The sequence below is a fragment of the Alligator sinensis genome, unplaced genomic scaffold, assembly GCF_000455745.1.
Source record: "Alligator sinensis unplaced genomic scaffold, ASM45574v1 scaffold768_3, whole genome shotgun sequence".
In the NCBI taxonomy this organism is placed as follows: domain Eukaryota; kingdom Metazoa; phylum Chordata; order Crocodylia; family Alligatoridae; genus Alligator; species Alligator sinensis.
In genome coordinates, this window is record NW_005842135.1 from 331426 (window position 1) to 352706 (window position 21281).

At 45.7% G+C, this 21281-nt stretch overlaps 1 protein-coding gene across 1 annotated transcript; it reads left to right on the forward strand.

Moving 5' to 3' along the window:
* Positions 1-21135, forward strand: LOC102377648 (synaptojanin-2-binding protein). The gene is made up of 4 exons (XM_006025174.3): positions 1-228; positions 8062-8198; positions 17284-17379; positions 19938-21135. Exons 1-4 carry the CDS (start codon positions 165-167, stop codon positions 20076-20078), a joined length of 438 nt encoding a protein of 145 aa, XP_006025236.1. The 5' UTR covers positions 1-164; the 3' UTR covers positions 20079-21135.
* The last annotated feature ends 146 nt before the right edge of the window (positions 21136-21281 follow it).

Here is a 21281-nt window from a genome sequence, read left to right on the forward strand (position 1 = left end):
AGCTCCCCCTCCCCGCGCCGCCTCCTCCCAGCCGGGCTTTCCGGTTTGGAGGCTGATGAAACTGAAAGTGCTGCAGCGGCATCTGCTTCAGGGAGGTTGCTTCACCTTCAGCTGAGTAAGGAGCGGGGGATCAGGTGGCAGGCAGAGCCTTAGAGCCATAAAGCATGAGCGGAGGAGTCGAGTCTGGCCTCTCTGAGGAAATGATCAATCTCACCAGAGGACCTTCAGGTACAGAGTTGAAGTTGGGGGGGCGGGGGCTGGGCTGGATGCTTTGCCCATACCGAGATCAGCAGCTGCAGCCTCCCCTGGCTCTGAGCACCTCCCTGGATTCAGGGCTGCCAGGAAAGCCCCAGGCCGAGGCCTGCATAACCTCAGCCCTTGTTTCCAGCAGCAGAGACATTTGCAAAGACCTTCAGGATGGAAAGGAAATCTCAGCAGGAGGTGGCAGTGAATACCAGCACTCAGAGCTCTCCTTTCTGGCATGCTTGCAAGAATGCTCCCCAGCCATGTGGCTTCTCGTGCTGCTGGGGAGGGGTTAACATTGCTCTGCGCTTGAATTAAATTCACGTGTCTCCCCCTCTCCTCCCGCCCTGCTTCCTTACTCCGTAAAGTGACAGAAGCATTTGCAGTGAGGCTGCCTTGCTCTCTGGTTTGCAAATAAAAGATCCGCAATAAAATAATAGTTTTGACTGTGTGAGCGAGACGGAGAACGCAGCCGGATTGTTTTCCAAGGCAATACACGTGTGTGCATATCTTGACTATATGCTAGTTGTGCTTTTTAAAAGGAAGAACAACATGAGACTTAAGGTTCAACTGAAAGCTGTTTCGTTTTTTGTTTTGTTTTTTTAAACTGCAGTGAAAGTCTAGGAGATAAAATTGCAAGAGAGAACAAACCTGAGAGGGAAGTCCTGGTGAGGTGCACATGTGGGACTCTGTGCTACCAAACAATTAATGAGGGGGAGGAGGGGAAGAAGCTGACAAGGTTCTTTGGGTAGATGTGATATCTTTTATTAGACCAACGAAATAGTTGGAAAGATTGCTCTTTGCAAGCTTTTGGGCACAAACACCCTTCCTAAGGCATAGGGAGAGTCTGGAGTTGTTAGGGATTGCTCTTGCCTACCTGGAGGAAATGGGTGACAACAAGAAACGGTTGATTCTGCTGCTTTTTTGTTCTTGCTGGTCCCATGAGCCCCAGTCCACAAATTAATTTCAGTGGGAAGTAGGCACCAAACACTTATGGGAGTTGGGTGCCTAAATACTTTGTGGTTCTGAGCTTTGGACCTTATTTAGACTAGGGAGCAGAAATACGTAAGTTGGCTAATGTGATTTGAAGCTCTACCTAGGCCAAGTGTAGGCATATTATACCACAATTTAACAATGCATGTTAGCTGGTCATTATTGTAACAGACAAATTGAGTTATGCTCAGGCTCCTAACATAACTTTAGGCCTTCCCAGAACTAAGGAATTCAATTGTATAGAGTGCCTTATAAGGCACTGGGAAAAGTGAGTGCTGTGATCTCTACCTGGTTAGCCCATAGTTTCCCTAAAAGGAAAGGAAACCAAAAACAGAATAGGATTGGAGTACCTTATCTAAAAAGATGAGGTAAGAAACTTGAGGACTGGACAGTTTGAGATATGAAACTTACAAAAGTAGTGGACAAACAAAGAGACAGTGTGTGTTTGTGTTGCCACCCTGGGGAGACAGGAGCAGCCTTGGAAATCTTGCTTTGAGTAACAAGGAATCCAGAAACTAACATCTCGCACACCCAGCTGAGGATCTGGGGCCGGTACCACCGAAGGTCACTGCTGTAATGTCTAAGGAATCAACCACTTGCCAGGTCATATTACAAGGATAATTATCTTGTAATGAGCCCTAGGGGTTACTAATAAAGTTTACTTGATACCAAATCGGACGAGGGGCCGTGTCAATCCTTGGGGGTCTCTGGTAAAAGGAATCCTGTGGGCAACAATTGGCGAGCCAGCCAGGGGCCAGAGAGGGATTGACGATGTCAAGTTGGGAACTACAGCTAATGGGTAAAGGTAATCTCTTGGGGGTTTCTTGCAAAAGTAATCCTGGGGGCAACAGTTATGGCTGCTGACACATGGGGGTGGGGAAAAAAGTGTGCTTTATCGGAAGAAGCAGCGCATCAGTTCAACCCAGCTCCGCACTGTCTGTATAGATCAGGTGCTTCAGTGTGGCTTTTATAGCATTTTTATTTAAAGCTGATTCAATCAGCTATTAAAGCACCAAAAAAGCCTCACTAAAGTGCCTGATTTATACAGAGGTTGGGTGAACCAGGTCCAATGCACACTGCCTCTTCTAGTTATGTGGTGGGCTCAGTGTGGGGGTGTCCTGAGTTTAAAGTAAATGTTGGTTTTTGAGGGGGGTTTTACATCTGTAAGCAGCCAGTGTGACCTCAGAACTCCCCATTTAAATACTCCAGTGGTTTCCATCCTGTTGATCATAGCACTCCATTATATTTTCTTGTATTCTGGCCTATGCTGTAGTCACACAGGATTGGGCAGTTATTTTGGGCAGAGGGCTGCTTACTGAGTTTTGGCAAGCTATCAAGGGCTACATAACAGGCAGCCCAGGGCAGATTAATATTAATTTTCTAAATTTTTTAGGGGTCCTGCAGGCTGGATAGAATGGCCTGGCAGGTCGCATCCGGCCCCCAGGCCGCATTTTGCCCACCCCACTGTAGTGGCACCCTCTTGCTGAGGATAAAAGAATAGACTCCTTGTTGCAGCATAGTTGTATACTGAAAGCCAGTATAAGGAGCAGCAGATGACTATAAAAACTGGTCTTTTCAAAAGGAATCCAAGTTCCCCAAGAGTTGAAATGTAACTGTGAAAGTTCTTTTTTTTATTTAAAGAAATTGGACGAAATGGATTCAATATGAATAGTGAATTGCAGATAAAATTCAACTTCTTGCCTTTTAGTAGAAGGACAAAAGATAAAGAACATTCCCACAATAAACAAGGGCCAGAATTTTCCAAAGCACTTACTACTACTGGCACTCAACTGAGAAGAGCTTGGGTTTGTTCTTGGAATGATATTGAAGCCCCACGGCTCTTACTGATGTCACCTGGGTGGCAGTTGTTGAGCATTTCTGAAACTGCTGAGCAGTCAAAATTAGCAGTTGCTTCAGAAAACATTGACCAGAGTGATGATGCCCTACCCTCTGCCTGTGCTGGTTAGTAAGTTACTTAAATAGGTGCCTAAATGACAATAAGTGACAATAATGTGAGTAGGAAGGGGAAAAGGAAGTGGGGAAGGACAGTGGAGAAAGTAGTCAGCTGTCACTCTGGCAGTCAGGCCTCAGTTGGCAGCTCCTTCACGGAGCTCTGTCCACGGGCATATACCTGGCATGCTTCATGGACACCTCCAATACTGGCCCTTTCTGCCAGCAGAGGGAGACCCTGGTGCATGCCTACCTTGAGTGTGCCAGGCTGCAGCTCCTCTTCCAGCGCCTCCTGAGAAATCTGCTGAGGTTTTGGCTGCACTTCTGCCCACATTGTTTCTTTATGCACTCCCCATCCTTGGCCCCACCAAGTCCTGGAACCTCCTGGTCAACTTCTTCCTGTCTGTAGCTAAGCTCGCTATCTGTCTGACCAGGAAGGAGGCTCTGGCTGGGGGGAACCCAAGTGACTCTGGGGCCATATTCCTGACCCTCATTCATATGCATCTCTGGGCAGAATTTCAGTAGGTGGAGTCTACTAGTTCCTTGGATTTATTTGAGGGCCCGTGGGTGCTGGCTGGTATGTTCTGCTCAGTGTTCTTCCTTGGAGCTTTTACTAATGTGCATTAGGCTGCCTTCATGCACACTAATGAACGTGCACAGTTTTTAAGTGACAATGCTCAATAGCCTATTTTACTGCAGATTAATCACACTTTTTTACATGATGCTTTAATGCGCAGTAAAATAAGCTACTGCTCATTAAAGCACACGTGTAGACATGCCCTGTGTGTAACAAATAGGCTGTGGCAGCCAGGCCTTCAGGATTGTATTTGCTTTGAAATTGACATGATTTATTATGTAATAAAAATGTTGTTGTAAGAACTGCATTCAGTTAGTAACACATGCATTAAGTTGAGACTTGATCCAAAAGACCTGCAAACTTAAGGGAAGTTCTGAATCTGGAACTACATTTTGTGGCTCAGGGTTTAATGTTAATTAAGGTAAGTACAAATGAAAACCTGCCAGACCTGCTGGAGCATAGCTGGTGGCCAGTTTTGGCTTCACTGTCATTTCCAGAGGCTGCAGTATCCATATCTCAGTTGTTGATGTCGTTTTAGTTTCTGATGGTGAATCTTATTCCAGCGGGTGCACTTACAAGAGACATTTACTGCACAGTTGACTAATTAACTGCATAGTAAATGTCTCAGCATCTACACACGCACCCATCTTAGGGCTCCCAAAACTAATAAACTCTGCAGCAGGGTAGTACTTGTATTTTTCAGCCAGCCAGGGCAGCGTCTACACGTGCACTGCTATGCATTAAAAAACTCTGCAGCAGGGTAGTACTTGTAAAATACTTGTATTTCATAAGTATTACCCTGCTGCAGTTTTTTTTTATGTACAGCAGTGCATATGTAGATGCTGCCCTGGCTGGCTGGAGCCACCAGGTGCTTCAGCACAAGGCCTGCAGCCCCTGCACTGAGAAACCCAGGCCTCAGAAAGCCAGCCCCCCCCTGCCCCGCCCCCCCTGCACATGGAGACTGGCAGGGGGAGCAACCAGTCAGCACCCTCCCTCCCGCCCCCCCATCTCCATGTGTTGCCGAGTGGCTGCATGGCACAGGGGCTGCCTTCCACTATGAAGCACCCTGTGCCCCAGCCAGCTGGGGCAGTGTCTACACATGTGCTGCTGTACACAAAAAAGCTTATTCGTGCATATTAGTCTTATTAGTGCATATTAATCGTGTGTGTAGACATGCCTAGTGAAAGGCACTGGCTTCAGAGCCTTGCATGCTTAAGTCACCTAGTTATTCACAGGATAAAGGTACAACACAGGTAGCAGCAAGCCAGAAACCCCCCGCCAGATCTCTCTAGTATGCTTGGCATCTGATCCTAAACCTGTTTAAACTGGTAGCCTAAATTTGAAAGAGTTTGCACATGCTGAATCATCCAGTCCTGTTCAGAGGAGCTGGGCTGCTTCTATGTCTGTACTGCTTTAGCGGTCTTAACTCTGGTTGCTCTGGTGTTCAGTTGATGCCCTTATGCTAACTAACTGCTGATAAAATTCTCATTTGCTGAATAGAAACCCCTGCTGACTGGCAACTATTCCCACACAGTTGAGAATATTCCGACTTGAATTTTTTTGGTTTAATTTAGTCTCTTATCCCCTGGATCTGAAATATAATTATTTAGATCTCTGTGTTCTAGAGAACATAGCAGATACATTAAAAAAAATATTAGATGCTAAGTGTGTACTAACCAATAGGGTGAAGGTACCATCAACTTGTCATAATAATAGAGCCCTTATCACATCGCTTATCATTCACTTCTGTGTCCAAAGAGCAAAGTACTGGTATTCTATATAGCACAGTATAATCCTGTCTCTCAAACTGTACATTGACTGGTTTACAAACTCTTAAAAAGGGTACTGTGAAAAACATCTGTCAAAAAATTGCAGAATGGCAAAAATATCCACCATGGTAGAAGAGTGTGCGCCTGGTGTTTGCACTTTTTTGTTGTTGTTCAATTCTTTTTGAGCTGGTGAAAAGTCATGTTTTGTGAAGACAGATTATTTTCTGGTTTTCTGCTGTTGGGGTTAATCTGCCTCTAAATCTGTAGCTAAATGGCTACCCTTTACCAAGCAAGGCAGAACTGTGAGACTTTTTTACCCGGCACAAGTGTTTTGTATGGATGACCTAGAAGAAACAGTTACCGCTATTCATTTCACACTCACCTTCACCCACCCACATCCCTCCTTCCCAAACTGCATCCAAAAGATAATGACTTTTTAAAACATAGTGTGCTCTGATTAAAGAAATCTTATGAAAACCTTTATTTGGTCATGACTGTTCCTGCTGCAAAACAAGAGAGTAGGATTCTTTCATGTTTTCCTCTCTCCCCAGTAAATATTCTATGGCACTGATGCTTTGTTCCCAGATTATTAGTTTTATGGCACACACTTGTTAATTTGTTTTTCATTTTAACTGCCACAGAAAATGTAAACTTATTTAAAGCTGCTACTAGGGTACCAGAAATTCCAGTATCTCCTTCATTTTCCCCCACCTCCCCAACCCTGTATCCCCACAGTTTCTGCTACCAAGTCCACCCTCTCCACCATTTGTCTAATATGGGCAAGAAGGAGCAGGAAGAATGATGGGTGAATGGGAGCTCTTCATGTTCCCCTGCTTTTCCAGCAGAGATTGTACTCTGTGAACGCTATAGCTCGCCCCTCTGCCCTTTGATATCCTAATACTAAACTAAAAAGGTACCACAAGCTGTGGCAAGCCACTTTTCTGGTTATAAGCTGCTTGTTCAGTGTTCTCTGTTCTCCACCCAATGCAGGCAGAGAGAGAGAGGTATTCAGCTGGTGAAGTGGGTGTTGGGAAGCAGGAATTTATATCAGACCCATACTGCTGGTAGCTTCTGGGTGACAAGTTTCTATCAGAATATGCCTAATTCCTCCTCTCCTTCTTCCCTTTCTCAGCTGTTTTGGTAAAGTTTGACTTCCCAAACTTCTTGCAGCTAAATCCCCCATCCTTATCATTTATTATTATTTATAAACCTGTTTCTTTGCATCTGTGATACAGAAGGGGCTCTAGCAACCCCTGTGTTTTAGCTTTTGAATTCAGTCTGTTCTGGATTAGACTAAGCAAACAAGTCTTAATCTTCCAGGGAACTTTAATCCACCAGCTGGCTACAACCAGAATTCGATAATCAAGGTTTATTTTTAAAAAAAAAATCCCAAACCCTCTAAAAACCCTGCCTTAATGCGGATATAATTTCTGTGTCAATTTATGCAATTTTCTAGTTTGTTTTTTAAAACATAGAGTTTTGTCTTCATTTCCTGTCATGTTTTTGGATTCCTGAGACGGCACCAAGTGCTCACTTCAAATATGAGATGGTTTTATTCAAGGAAATAAAGAATGCCCTAAAGCCTGATCTAAGTCATTAGATGTGGTTAAATACAGGGCTGGGAGCTGAGAAATCTGGGCTCTGTGAGACCTTGAACAAGTCATGTCAAGTCTCTCTATTGTAAAATGAGGTTACTGCTTACTTGCCTCTCAAAAGTTGGTGTAGGTCTGATGCACTTTTGCTTGAAGGTCCACTGTGAGATATCAGTCATGTTTGTTTCCTTTAAGTAAAAAGTTATTGAGGAGAAAATTGTTCTGGACAGTGAGGGCTTGGAGTATGTGCAGGTTTGTGTGCGGCTACACTGGGAATTGCAAGGTAGAGGAGGAGGCAGGGCAGCATACAGGCTAGGGGTGGGCACAATGGCAAATCCAGCCAGTGGCTGGACTCCATTTCCCAGCAGCCCCTACCCATATCGCTTCAGCCAGTTTCCATGAAAACCCCAGCATTGGGGGGGCCAGGGTTTCCATGGAGACTGGCTCCAGCAGCGCTGGCAGGGTGTACAACTGGGTGGGAAGCTGCTCTGGGGTCAGGGTTGGGATTTTATGGCAGTGACAGCATAGTTTGGAGCCGGGGCAGTGCCAAAATCTGCTGCCTGCGCACCCTTGCCCAGGGCATGTGGGCGGCAGATTGCAGCTCTGCCCTGGCTCCAGACCACGCTGCCACTGCCATAAGATCCCAGCCCTGGAGCAGCTCCCCGCCCAGCTGCCAGCCCTGATGAGGCCAATCTGGTCTCCGTGGAAACCCTGGCTCCGCTGCTGCTGGGGTCTCCGTAGAAACCAGCTGCAGTGATGTAGGCAGGGACTGCTGGGAAATGGAGTCCACTGCAGACTTGATGTGGCCTGTGGCCCGGATTTTGCCTGCCTCTGATGTAGATTATTATCCCTACCAGCTGCAAGGGTGGCTCAAATTGTGGCTAGCTATCTCTCCTATTTCCCTTGTTTGATGTGCTCTGTCTCTTGCATGTCTCAGGGTTAGGCTTTAACATTGTTGGAGGGACGGATCAGCCATACTTGCCCAACGACAGTGGCATCTATGTCAGCCGGATCAAAGAAAATGGGGCTGCTGCTGTGGATGGCCGAGTACAAGAGGGGGACAAAATTTTAGCGGTAAGCCCTTCTCTCCCATCCTCTTTTATACCTTGTCTCTCTTCTTACCTAGCAGTTCTGCGTCAGAGGTCTCCTGTTCAAAGCAGTTCATTGAGAAAAGTGGTTCAGTGCAATCCCTTCTTTTGTCAGTCATGGCAGTTTATTAATCTGTGCACTTTTGTTTCTGCCAGCCAATGCTAAACAAGGAGATTCTTTGTGATTTTTCTTAGCATGTCCTATAGTGGATAGGTGGAACCTTTTCAGATTTGGGTTAGCTACGGGCTTGTCTTCACTTGAATATGAAGTTGTGATCTCAAGGAGCTGCATTAACAAACTTATGAGACAATGCTTTACAGGCCATTATAGATGGGGAACAGCTCTGGGTAAGCTCAAGGGCAGTGAGTCTCAGCTCGGGTGTGCAAGATCCTTTGAAGGCTGTCAAGAAGTCTGAGGAGATAAGTAGATAAGTGCGGGATCAAACTTGTCCCTGCCTGCCCAATTCCCCTTTCCCACTACCTAGCCCCTCTGCAAGGAGGTGAGCACTGCAAGGAGCTAAAAATTAGTTTTTGAAACTGGGTGCCAGTCAATTCACAAAAGTTATGGAAGGGTGCCTCAAGTCCAAAAAGGTTGAGTACCACTGCTCAAATTCATTTATGCAATTAATATGCTGCCCTTTCCACCAAAGGTACTGGGGAGGCTTACAATAGTAGATTTTAAACACAGACCTACTAAGCAATGTCTCAGTCTAGCTTTGTTTGCTGAAGACTTCCCCAAGTAGGAAAGTCTTACAGTGCTTCCAAAACATGTCCAGGCTTGGACTCTGGTGGGTCTGAAGGAGGGAGTTCCAGAGCTGGAGAGCAATTACCAAGAATGACTTCCCATGTTTGATACCAACCAGACTTACAATAGCGATAGTACTTGCAGGAGGTTGCTCTCAGCTCAACTTGGGGATTGCAGTGAGGCACAAGAGACAAGGCTGTCCTTTAGGTATGTATGGCCCAGACCATATAAGGCCTTGTAGGTCAAATCCAGTGCCTTAGGTTGTGCCCAGAAAGCTATTGGAAACCAGTGCAGATGCTGAAGGATTGGAGTTATGTGCTCTTGGCACCCCACCCCCATCAGAAGGTGGGCTGTCACATTTTCACCAACTGCAGCTTTCAGACATTTTTCAAAGGCAGCCCTATGTAGAGCACATTGCAGTAGTCTAGCCTTGAGATTATGAAGTCATGGATGGTGGTGTCCACTGGCCAGATCTGAATCTGAAAGAAAGGGTTGCAACCTTCTCACCAGATGGAATTGGTGAAAGGTGATCCTAGCCACAGCTGCTACCTGAAGACCCAGGAGCACCCTAAGCTTGCAAACATGAGTGACAAGGGGAGGCTGAACCCCATCAATGATAGGTGTTCCAATCCCCACCCAAGGCAAGTGGTTTGCCCACCACCATCACCTCAGTCTTGTCCAGATTCAGTTTCAGTTGGTTCTCCCCACATCCAGTTGTCAGTGTAGACTTGGGGGCCAGGGTCAGAAGGGAAGGAGAGGTGGAGCTGAGTGTCATCAGCATGCTGATGGCACTTCACACCAAATCTCCACATAATCTCACCCAGCAGCTTCATACACACTTTGAGCAGGAGGGGTGAGAAGATAAAACCCTGGGCAACCCTACAGGGAGGGTCCTGAGGGGATGATGGACACTCACCCATCACCACCCTCTGGAACCTCCCTGCTAGGACCACTTATGATGACTTAAAAGGTTCTAAGCTAACCAGGCCTACATTCTCTTCACATATTATACTACCGTAATTCTACATAAATTTAATAGAGTTACTTGTGATTTATATTGATTTAAATGAGAAAAAACAGTCTCTTAATCTCCAGGTAGCTTTCCCATTTATGCTGGTCAGTGGAATAAAGATGATTACAGCACTAACTGCTTTGCTCAGGAGAATCTGAGCTTCCTATTGAGCCATAAAAGATTGAAGTGTAATACATCAAAAGTAATTTAGGCTCTTTCTCCTCAACAGAATTATGTAAAAAGGTGGCTCGGATGTTGTCTTTTAGTATTATCAGTCATGCAAAGCAATCTTTTTTAACAAGCAGAGATATGCACAAGTATTTGCTGATAATCTATCACATGCACATTTTTAAAACTCATTTGTTAATCTTTCCTATGTAAAGCATTTGCAGGCACTATAAATAAATTAAGAGTGACTTGTGTAAGATGGAGTCTGACTATTGATCCAAAGAGTGATATAAAGTTAAAATGAGGGAAGCTGTATTACTTTATCTTGGCAGTATAATAATTTTGTGTGTGTGTATTTGAAGCATGTAAATGCCAAAAAGAGGAGGAAGAGGTTAGTGTGATCTAAGAGCAATGGTACATAATGGGGCAAAAGACATTTTAGGCGGAATATCTGAAAATATGTTCGATGTAACCTGGCTATGAAATGTTTTTCAGTGAGAAATAATGGATTTCTGTTATTGGAATAACTTTCTAGACAGGGCTGGACAGCGCACAATTGTAGAGATCCATCTAGCTTTATTCCATGGGTTGCATTTGCATTTGTCTAGCCCAAGTGTGCTCAATCCCCAGCCTGCGGGCCAAATGCAGCTTGTAGAGCCATTGCATCTGGCTTGCAGAGCTCCCCATGAGGAGGGAAATTTGGTGGCAGGGGAACGGTGGCCATTAATATGGTCACCTCTCACTCCCCTGCCAAAATCCCAAACCCCAAGGTCTGCTGTGTCAGTTGCAGCTGGGCCGTGCCTCCTCCCCTGCATCTGGATTGGGGCTGGCTCACACCCCTTTTTCCCTGCAGGGCCAAGCCATGCTGCCTTTTTTCCCTTGGGGTCAAGCCACATCCTGTGGGGCTGGGCTGCGGCTAGGCTGCCCCACGCCCCTTTCCCCATGGCCAGATGGTGCCCATTGCATTGGCCCCGGTGCCAGATTGGGACCACCAGCAGGATCTGGCCCATGGACAGACAGAGCACTGCCAATCCGGCCCGCTGGGGAAAAAGGTTGAGTATCCCTGGTCTAGCATGTTAATTAAAAATGATCCAGTGTTCATGCCTTATAGAGTCATAGACTGTAGAGTTGGAAGGGACCACAGTGGATCATCGTGTCCGACCCCCTACTCCTGGCAGGAAAGAGGACCAAGGTCAGATGACCCCAGCCAGGTGACTGTCTAGCCTCCTCTTGAAGACCTCCAAGCTAGGTGATAGCACCACCTCTCTTGGAAGCCCATTCCAGATCCTGGCCACCCTTACTGTGAACAATTTCTTCCTAATATCTAACCTAAATCCACTTTCAACTAGTTTACACCCATTATTCCTAGTCACTCCCTGGGGCGCCTTAGTAAACAGCGCATCCCCTATTCCCCGTTGACCTCCCCTAATAAATTTATAGGCGGCCACAAGATCTCCCCTCAGCCGTCTCTTGTGAAGGCTGAAGAGATTCAGCTCTCTCAGCCTCCCCCCGTAGGGTCTATCACGAAGGCCACTAATCATGCAAGTGGCCCTCCTCTGGACCCTCTCCAGATTCCCCGCATCCCTCTTGAAGTGTGGCGCCCACGCTTGGCCTTTGTGCTGGCCTCGTTACACTGCCGGCTCATGTTCATCTTGGAGTCAGTTATGACTCCAAGATCCCTCTCTGCCTCCGAGCTGCTGAGAAGGACACTCCCCAACCTATAGGTGTGCTGGGGGTTCCTCCTTCCCAGGTGGAGTACCTTACATTTATCTTTATTAAATTGCAGCCTATTTCTCTCTGCCCATTGATCCAACCTGTCCAGGTCAGCCTGAATCTGCTCCCTGCCCTCCAGTGTACTAACTTTACCCCATAACTTGGTATCATCAGCGAACTTGGAGAGGGTGCTCTCCACGCCCTCATCCAAATCGCTGATGAAGATATTGAATAATATCGGTCCGAGGACCGAACCCTGCGGGACCCCACTGCCGACCTCCCTCCATGCCCTTATACTTAATAAAAGGGCATCATTATCTTATGATGGCCAATAAAAGGTTCAAGGCAAGGCAACTGAAAATGAAAGCTTTTATTTTTGATTGCATGCTTGATCTGTTAGTAAATGATCATCCATTAAGCATGAATGCATTCTACAGTTAAGTATTTGGCAATACCTGTCTCAAATATCCATGCGCACATTTTTAAATGGGGCAAATGCTAGCATGTCTAATTGATTTATCAAATCCTTAGTGCATATCTTTTTTACATCCTTAAAATGTTTTGTTTAAATTGCATCTCTCCTAAAAAAAAAAATGTAAGAATTGGTTAGGACAAATTTACTATATCATATTCTGCTTTTGATTCTCTTTACAGAAATTTGCAATCCTCTTTTAATTTTTTCCCCTTAAGACTTTTGTTTAGATATCTAACTTACACTGTGGTGGTAATACATAGCTTCTCAATCTGTAATTAATATTGGCTTTTTTACTACAAAGTCCATCAGTTATTAGAATCATAGCAGGCAGAACATCTCTGATTTTAATAAAGGAAGTGAAGTAAAAAGTCCATGCAAACTCCTGTTGGAAAACTTGACAGTTTTGATGCTTCATTGGATTTTATTAATTATGACAATAAAATTTAAACAATAAATACTACAGGCCAGCAGACTTTGACATCTAACATTTACATCTGTTGCCTAAAATACTCATGTAAAATTTCCTGCCACTTTGTCATTTTCAGGAACTCTGAGACTTCCTTTTCTAACATTTTTGTTGTCCTCTGTTGTGCTGTCACCTTTGTTCTCAAGCCTATGGAAAACTAACATCTGTACAAGAAGGCTGTTGTCTTGCTTCAGTTTTGTCACATTTTTCATTGACTAGATGTGCATTTGGCTTGTGTCACTCTTGGATCTTGTCAATAATGTCTTGCTTGCTGACTTCTGCTGTGACCATCAGTTCCTTTGTCAAAGGCCACCAATTTTTTTTAAAGGTTTGAAGTGGCCTTTTTCCAGATGGAGAATGGTTTTTGACTTCCTCACCTACGTGAGTCATGTTGGCAATTCCTGCCTTGAAGTAATGACAGATGGTGTCAGCTTTAACAGTGTCCCAATGACTTTGCTTTTGAAGAGCATTCAGAAGCGCTAGTTCTTGGACGTACCACAGCCAGTGCCTTGAGTTTCATTGATTGTTGCAATTACTTTGTCACAAATATGTTAGTGTATGTTCTTGATGCTTTGTATGATGTCTTGATTGGGAATCTGTATGACTGAGGTCGTGTTGGCAGGAAAAATAGTAAATATTCTGCAATACAACATTTGACAGGTGCCCAGAAGGATTATCCAGCAACAAAACAATCTTCCAAAACTTTTTCACAAGTTCATGGTGCCATTCATTTAGGAATTCCTCGAGGCTTGAGCTTGTCATCTGTACATTTTTGCTTGCTCTTCAGTCAATGGGTAGTGCTCACCCCATGAGAGCATTGTGGAGTCTTGCTCTTCCTTCTGACTTACTAGGGTTTTGGGTTTTTTTTAATGCCTAATATTGCAAATCAGAAGCACAGTAATGCCATCTTTCTGCTTCTTTCCACCATTAACAAGTTTGAAAAGAAAAGTCTGATTCATAGGGTGATCATACTTCCCATTTTTGCTAGGAATGCCCCTTTTAAAACATCTTTTTGCACCGCCTGCCATGCCACACATGTATGGTAAGAGGCATGATTGTGGGATCATGCACTGGATCCAATTGCTTTTTATTGCTGGTGAATTGGCAAGAAGCAGGCACCCACAGCTGAGGCCACAGGCGCCATGTGCAGCCAGGACCCAGAGACCCCATCAACCATGGGATTCTGGGTCCCAGCTGTGCATGTGGCGCAGCCTGGACCCAGAGCCCCATCAGCTGTGGGATCTCTGGGCCGCAGCTGCATGTGAGGTGCAGCTGGGACCAAGAGCCCCGTGCGAGCCCAGGAGTGTAGGTTGTTGTGTGTTGGTCTAAGGACATAGGCAGACAAGGTTCCTTGGGTGAATCTGATATCTTTTATTAGACCAACCCAAATAGTTGGAAAGTAGTTATTAGGCAAGCTTTCGGGTTCAAAAACCCTTCGTCAGGCTAAGGAAGTTTCAGCAGTTGGTGCGTGCTCTTCCTGGATGGAATGAAAAGTAAAGAAGCCAGCGGCTGGGCTGGTATGCATACAAGACAGGTAGTCAGTGAAAATGTAGATTGAGGAGTCAATGGGTGAGAGAGAGGCTGGGGAGGGGGATGGGGGGGAAGAGAGAGAAGGGGGATGAAAGTCGAGAGATACCTGGCGAGTCAGATGTCAGGCAGGTTATAATGTGTCATAAATCCAATGTCTATATTTAGTCCATGATTTTTAGTATCCAGGAGGTTGATGAAGTAGAGTTCATAGGCTCGTCTCTGGGAAGTGACAGTTAGCCTGACGAAGGGTTTTTGAACCCAAAAGCTTGCCTAATAACTATTTTCCAACTATTTGGGTTGGTCTAATAAAAGATATTAGATTCACCCAAGGAACCTTGTCTACCTGTGTGAGCCCAGGGATTTCATGCACCCCCAAGTCCATGGCAGCCGCAATCCCTAGAGCTCCGGGCTTGCACCCCTGTGGTTGGAGCCCTGTTAGCTGACGGACTTGCAGCTGCAAGAGAGGCCCTGCCACACTTGCAAATTAAAGCTCAATAGCAACCAGCTATAAAGTTAGTACACATTTTCGAGGTCTAACTGTATAGCTGGTTGGAGCATTTATCATGTGTTAGCTACTCTGCATATGTAGCTGGTCTCAAGTTAACTGCACAATTCACCAGTTAATTGCATGGTAACTGTAATGTGCAGAGGGGACCTGTTTGGTCAAATTAAATTAATCTGCGGAACTGATGTTTAAAAATGGAACTATCTTGGCAAAAAGACATGACTTTCAATCCCCCTTCCCATTTCCCCTCTACTCTCCAATACACTCAGCTGATAATTGAGCTCAGAGACAATGGTGTGTCCTGGCTTGGAACTAGGGAAATACGATCACCTTAGTGATTAGGCATTGCTTTGGAGGGGGAAAAAAAAGCCAGTTTCATCTGTGCTGAAAATCATCAGCACAATACTCTTGCAGCAATTTGGGCAAAACCTGTGACACCCTCTTTCCACTGACATTGCATTGGCATTCTGCTTTTTCAGCATGCTGCCATGTCTTTCCTTTTACCTACTCAACTGTTAGTGGGCTTAGAATTAGTATAACCAGTCATCGTTGTTGGGCTTCTTGCCTTCTTGACAAGGATTCAGCAGGTGATTAATGCTTTGTGGTGTTGTGCATGTGTGAACCAAAGAGATTTCAGTCTTTTCCCCACTCTTGTGTTCATAGTTAGCATTGAGGTTCCCATGGTCAGTGCAGAAGGTAAATACCTTTTTGCTTTAAAACTTTGCTGAGAATCAAATGAGACATGCCCAGCTTCATTGCTGCCTCCTTTTGATGGCACTTTCTCAGCTTCTGGTTACTCCTTCAGTAGAGTTAAGCACTCTCAAAAAAAAAAAAAAAAAAAGTTGTTAGCTGGTCAACACTGTGATACTCAGCAGTCACAGGTTGTTGTGTAGCAACTTAGTTGTACAGTGAATGTGCTCACACAGAGGCAGTTTGAACTGACTTGATTCTAGCAGAAGGTAGGGTAGATTTGCACTTTACAGACTAACTAAACCATATGTTATATATGTATATATTTGGTACACACACACACACACACACACACTTGTATAACATAAGCTTTTGTGAGCCTAAGATCACTTTATCAGATGCTGCCATGAAAGCTTATGCTAATATATATATAATCTCTGATTTATTTAGTTTACAAAGTGCAAATTTACCCTGCCTTCTGCCTGACTTCAGACTAACATAGCTAACCACTTCTCTCTTAATTCCAATGGCCAGTGGGGAAAAGGCTTGGATGTATAGATTATAGTTTAAGACTGATTCTTATAAGCAGCTGATTTGATAAAATGAGATGCTCACAAGCAGTAGAACATGTGTGTAGTACAATGCTTCTTGTGTTGGTTTTGGAGTTTTGATTCTAATATTTGGCCCTTTATTAAGCAAGAGTCTAATAACCAGGAGACCTTGTAATATTAGCTGTCTCAGTTGTATCTTTTTACCTGTTGGGTCCCTTAGCAAAATGAATGACTCCACAAGAACCAATGTTGACAGAGCTAGTCCATTCTAACCTGGTTTTGCTCCCATGTAACTTTCTCAACAGCTATTCTGTATGGGTTGACGTTTCTCATGCTTCATCTGAAGCCAAACATGAATATATTTGCAAAGTTGGAGGAAAAGTTTTCTGCTTTGCCAATAAGAAAAATGTGTTTTTAATTATTAATGTAAAAAACAGTCCAGGATAACTTGGATTAGCTTCTAAACTTTGTGCTTGTCCTGGCGGTTTGACCTGAATCAGAACAGGCACAGCACAGTCATTTGAACATGTAGCCCTTCTAAGGTGCATTGCTGCTTCTCTGCATCTAGGTGGCCAGCAAGAGCACACAGCCCAGCCAGCTTGTCCCAGGAATAACAGAAACCCACCATAACCTTGCAGGTGCACCCAAGCCATGTCCTGGGACAAAGTATTAGCATGTTTCATTCCACATACTTCAGAGGGACTTGAAGCAGGACAGTGGACATGAGTATCTGTTGGATTCTGATATACTTGCCCTGCATTGTGCTTCATGTTCATTAGATCCTGTACCATCAGCCAAAAATATCCTTTCCACCTGACATTGCTTTATTTCTTCAAAAGGTAAAAATAATTCACAGTGGCACCTGGTTTGTTTCAGGCACTCAAGTAAACCTGGGTAGGAGAAGCTGGGTAAGAAAGGTAGGCTCTTAAGCAGGTATTTCATAGCAGGAAGCATAATATAATTTAGGTAAAAGGCTTTGGATAAATATGATTGTATTGTCTATGTCCCTTTATCCACTCTGCGTATCAGAATAAAAGGTGAGACCAAGCTACAAAGTTCAGAACCAGCTCCAAACTTCTAACCTCTTCTTTTCATTAGATTTCCCATGTAGAATAATGTTGGCCACCTAAACTGTTTCCTGTTACCTTGTCCAGTCTCTCCAAGAGTTGATTTCTGATCTCACAGCTACTGGTTCTTCCTTTTGTTCCTTTGTTAGATTAATGGCAGGGACCTCAAGGACTTGCAGCACCAGGAGGCTGTGGACTTGTTCAGGAATGCAGGCGATGACGTGTCTCTGAAAGTCCAGCACAGGGTATGTATAACAAGCTTCTAAGGGGTGACCTGAGTTCTTATGTATCCCTCTTTTCTCTGTGGAAAAAATAACAGAATTCCCAGGGATTCAATGTGAACAATGTGTGCAGGGTTTCCTTGGTTTGGGTTTTTTTATGTTAATGAATGGCCTCTTCTAGGAGGCCTTCACCAAGTAACCAAGCACTGGCAGTATCTGTATATAATATTACTATTTTCTAGTAGCACTTGGGATGGGAGAGAGAGGGTTTAGAGTCTGTCCTCACCCTCCTCTGTTGTGTAAGAGATGCACTGTTTCATGATATGAGCAGATGAAATCCCAAGTCCCCTCCTACACCTAAATCTCCAGTTTTATGTTGTTGCTGGGTAGAAGAAAGCAAGATGTTTAGAGGAGTGGTTGATGCCCTACATGTCAGTCTTGGCTAGGAGGCTAAAGACTGGTGGGACCCTAAATGAGAATACCTATAGGCCATCCCTTCATCTTAGGGGTGAGGCACATTTGCAAGGCAGTGTGGAGGAAGCTTAATAGTGCTGGTATTTTTATACCCTCGGTCTGGAGGTAAAGGCAAGTGTCACGGCGGGGTCCTTCAGGAGGGCCGTGATCTCCTTACGGCCCCCTCACCATGCCAAGTCGGCCCAAGGGCACCCTCAAATTCTCGCCCGCCACGTCTTTGCTGGTTAGATAAAGTTGGGAGGCTGCCTTACCACGGTTAGCTGGGACCTCTGTCCCCGTGTGTTCCCGGACCCCCTGGGGGTCTCCCGGTATGATGGGCGCTCCTCAGGCACCCTAGCCTTATGGGCTACGCATGGCTCCTACCAACCCCTAATACCATGCCCCAAGCCTCGCAGATGTACCAGACGTTGGTCCGTCAGAATACATGCCCGCTCTCCCAGGCCTCCTCTATGATCTAGCCCACTCTGGGCTGTCTCCTCAGGCTCACCGCACTGCTATCCCCTCTCCTCAGGGACAACCGCAGCACCACGCCCTCATCACTCTCTCCCCGGGTCTAAATTCGCTGGGCCTTCTCTAAAACAACCTGGCCCGCTATAGGACTTCCGGCCGAGCCTCCGGTCCCTTAGGCCCACTGCACGGCTACCCTCTCTGACCCAGGCTCACCGCACTGCTATCCCCTCTCCTCAGGGAGAACCGCAGCACCTTGCCTTTCTCCTGGGGCGTTGTACCACCAACCCCTTCCGTCGGGGTCCACCGCAGCACCCTACGCCTGTCTGAGGTCTACTGCCGTACTAGCCTACGACCGAGCTCGCTATGCCCGTCCCGGGCTTCTCAATAAGGCGCTCCCCCTCTTTGGGGCTCACCATGCCCACCTTGGGCTTCTCACTAGTCCCCCCCCTTTCTCTGGGACTCATTGGGCCCACGCTGGGCTCCTCTAAAGTGCGCTCCCCCTTTCTGGGGCTTGCCACGCCCACGCTAGGGCTTCCTAGCAGTGCCCCCTTCTGGGGCTCGTCATGCCCGTGCTGGGGCTTTTCCAAAACGCCCCACTCTGGGGCTGGGGTCTACACACCCCGCAAGTTGCGCCCTTCTCAGGTGCTGGGGCCCCCACCCCTCTGGGGGTCCCCATGAGGCCTCCTCCAACCCCTTATAGCCTCACCCTAGCCACCGGTCTTTTAAACAACAACAACAAAACCACAAGCCTCCTGGCTACAACTTAACTTAAGGCTGCCTGGCTATAACAACCTTGCTCCAATCTCCCGGAGCCGCTCTCTTTTACTCTGCTCGAGCAGTTCTCGCATCTCAACCCCAGGAGCTCCTCTCCGTCTGACTGCCGGCAGGGAACTGCCAGCCTGGCCTCAGCCCTAGGCTTTATAAGGGCCAGGCCGTGCCTCCTACAGGCAGATGACTCTCATTAGTTGTGAGTCAATCTATCTGGGGTTGCCCTGGCAACTCACAGCTGAGCTCATTATCCCTGCTAGGGCTTTTCCCCAGTAGTTTTCCCCTCTCTAGGAGCCGGGCAGCGAGGTGCGCCGCAACAGCAAGGCATTTAGAAGCCACTGCTGTTAGTGGCCCTTCTCACAGTGCTAGAATTCATAATAGAAATGCTAACCCAACCTGAACCAGTGGTGGGGAAAGTCTTTGAAGAAATGTGTAGCTAGGTCGTGCCGAGATCCCCTCACCCTGTGCAAATATAAAGGGGGATCCAACGTAGGCCTCTTCCTGGCAAATGAACATGCTGGAGATAATGTATTGATGCCCAGAGAGGGAGTGTTTAATGCACTTTTCCTGATCTGTGTATCGCTACCCTCTGCTGCATGGAATTTTACCTGCTCCAGCTGTCCTCTCTGCATAGTCCATTGCTTATGCAGGGATATAAAAGCATTTAATGCTGCTTGTAGTTAATGGAAGGTTTCCTTTGGAACAAGCCATAGTGGTGTCTTTTGAAGCAGAGTTCCATGTTCTGAACCTCCTGTGCCTCAAATGTACAATACAAGTGGATGGCATGTTGTACATGCTTACAGAAGCGTTTATTCATTATCACATAGTATTGCTGTCTCTCCTGCAGTGAGGGATATCTCTCTAACACTGGTACTTTTTCTCCATTATAGCTGCAGCCACAGAATGGCCCAGTGGTTTACAGAGGAGATGGAGAGCCAGGTGGTATTCCCTTAGCTGCCATTTTGGTGCCAGGTTTGGCACTAGCAGTGGCTGCAGTGTGGCTCTTCCTGAGATATCGACAGCGGATGTGAAAATTCACCCTCCAAAGATCTCTGCGTATTTTCCACATCTATGATATAATTTAAAGAATGAGAATCAACTGGTTTTTTTCCTGGACTGACATCGAAAAGGGTTATTGCCTATCATAAAGTTGCTGCTGATGTTCACTACGTTTTTTTTTCTTGTGGGATGGATAGAGTAGGATGAAAGTAAGAGATGAATAGGATGATTGTGTGTAAAGTGGGATGTGCCATTTCTCCCTAATCCCATGGAAGTGTTGCCACCCCCTTTCTCTTGCACCCTGAATGTTCAAATACTTTCACTTATTCCCTATTTTAATATGTGACTTCTAGGTGGGGAGGGTTGGGAGGGCTGGGGGTGTTTTTTAAAACAAAACTTTTATTTTAGAGTTCTTCTTGTTCTTTGACTTTTACAGCCAACAGTCCGTGTCCGTTCATCAAGGATGAAGAGAAACAATATGCAGGCTGTCTTGTTTTATTCCTTCCTTTTTGGGGGAGGGGGCGGGAGGTGGGCTTACTAACTTAATGCCTTAAAGAAATATGTACAGTCTTACCTGTGGTTTCACAGCTAAAGTTCTCAGTGCCGTTGCTAGTTAAAACAAATATTCAATGTCCATGTGTATTGTACTGGCCCAGGAAAGGCAGGAGGTAGTATGGCAGAGTAGGAGAAGAGGAGAGCAACTGAGAAAGCTCTGGAGAGAAAAGCCAAAGAATTGCAAAAGGAGACCTTCTGCCAAGTCCTAGTATATTGGAAGAAGAGAGACCTCCCCCAATGGGATCACAGATCTAATCAATGGGAAGTGATGTCATGAAATAGAAGTTGCATGGGTTTCTAAAGCAGTGGTTAAGCAACAGCATATTAATCCACAGAGCTACCTGAAGCACTTATCTTCCAAATTAAACAGAGAGATATTGTGTGTGTGTGGTTTGTGCCTGAAGGAAGTGTCATAGTTACATAGTTTCATAGTAGCTAGGGTCAGGAGGGACCTGAACAGATCTTCTAGCCTGACCCCCTGCCACAGGCAGGAATGAATGCTGGGTTCTCAAGACCGCAGACAGGTGATCATCCAACCTCCTCTTGAATTTGCCCAAGGTAGAGGCAAGGACCACTTCCCTGGGAAGTTGGTTCCAGATTTTGGCCACCCTAACTGTAAAATATTGCCTTCTGATCTCTAACCTAAACCTGTTCTCCATCAGCTTATTACCATTGTTCCT

Coding starts and splice junctions, on each gene's coding strand:
- LOC102377648 (XM_006025174.3), top strand. CDS start 165: ATGAGCGGAGGAGTCGAGTCTGGCCTCTCTGAGGAAATGATCAATCTC. Junction 229..8,061: donor TCTCACCAGAGGACCTTCAG/GTACAGAGTTGA, acceptor TGCATGTCTCAG/GGTTAGGCTTTAACATTGTT. Junction 8,199..17,283: donor AGGGGGACAAAATTTTAGCG/GTAAGCCCTTCT, acceptor TTCCTTTGTTAG/ATTAATGGCAGGGACCTCAA.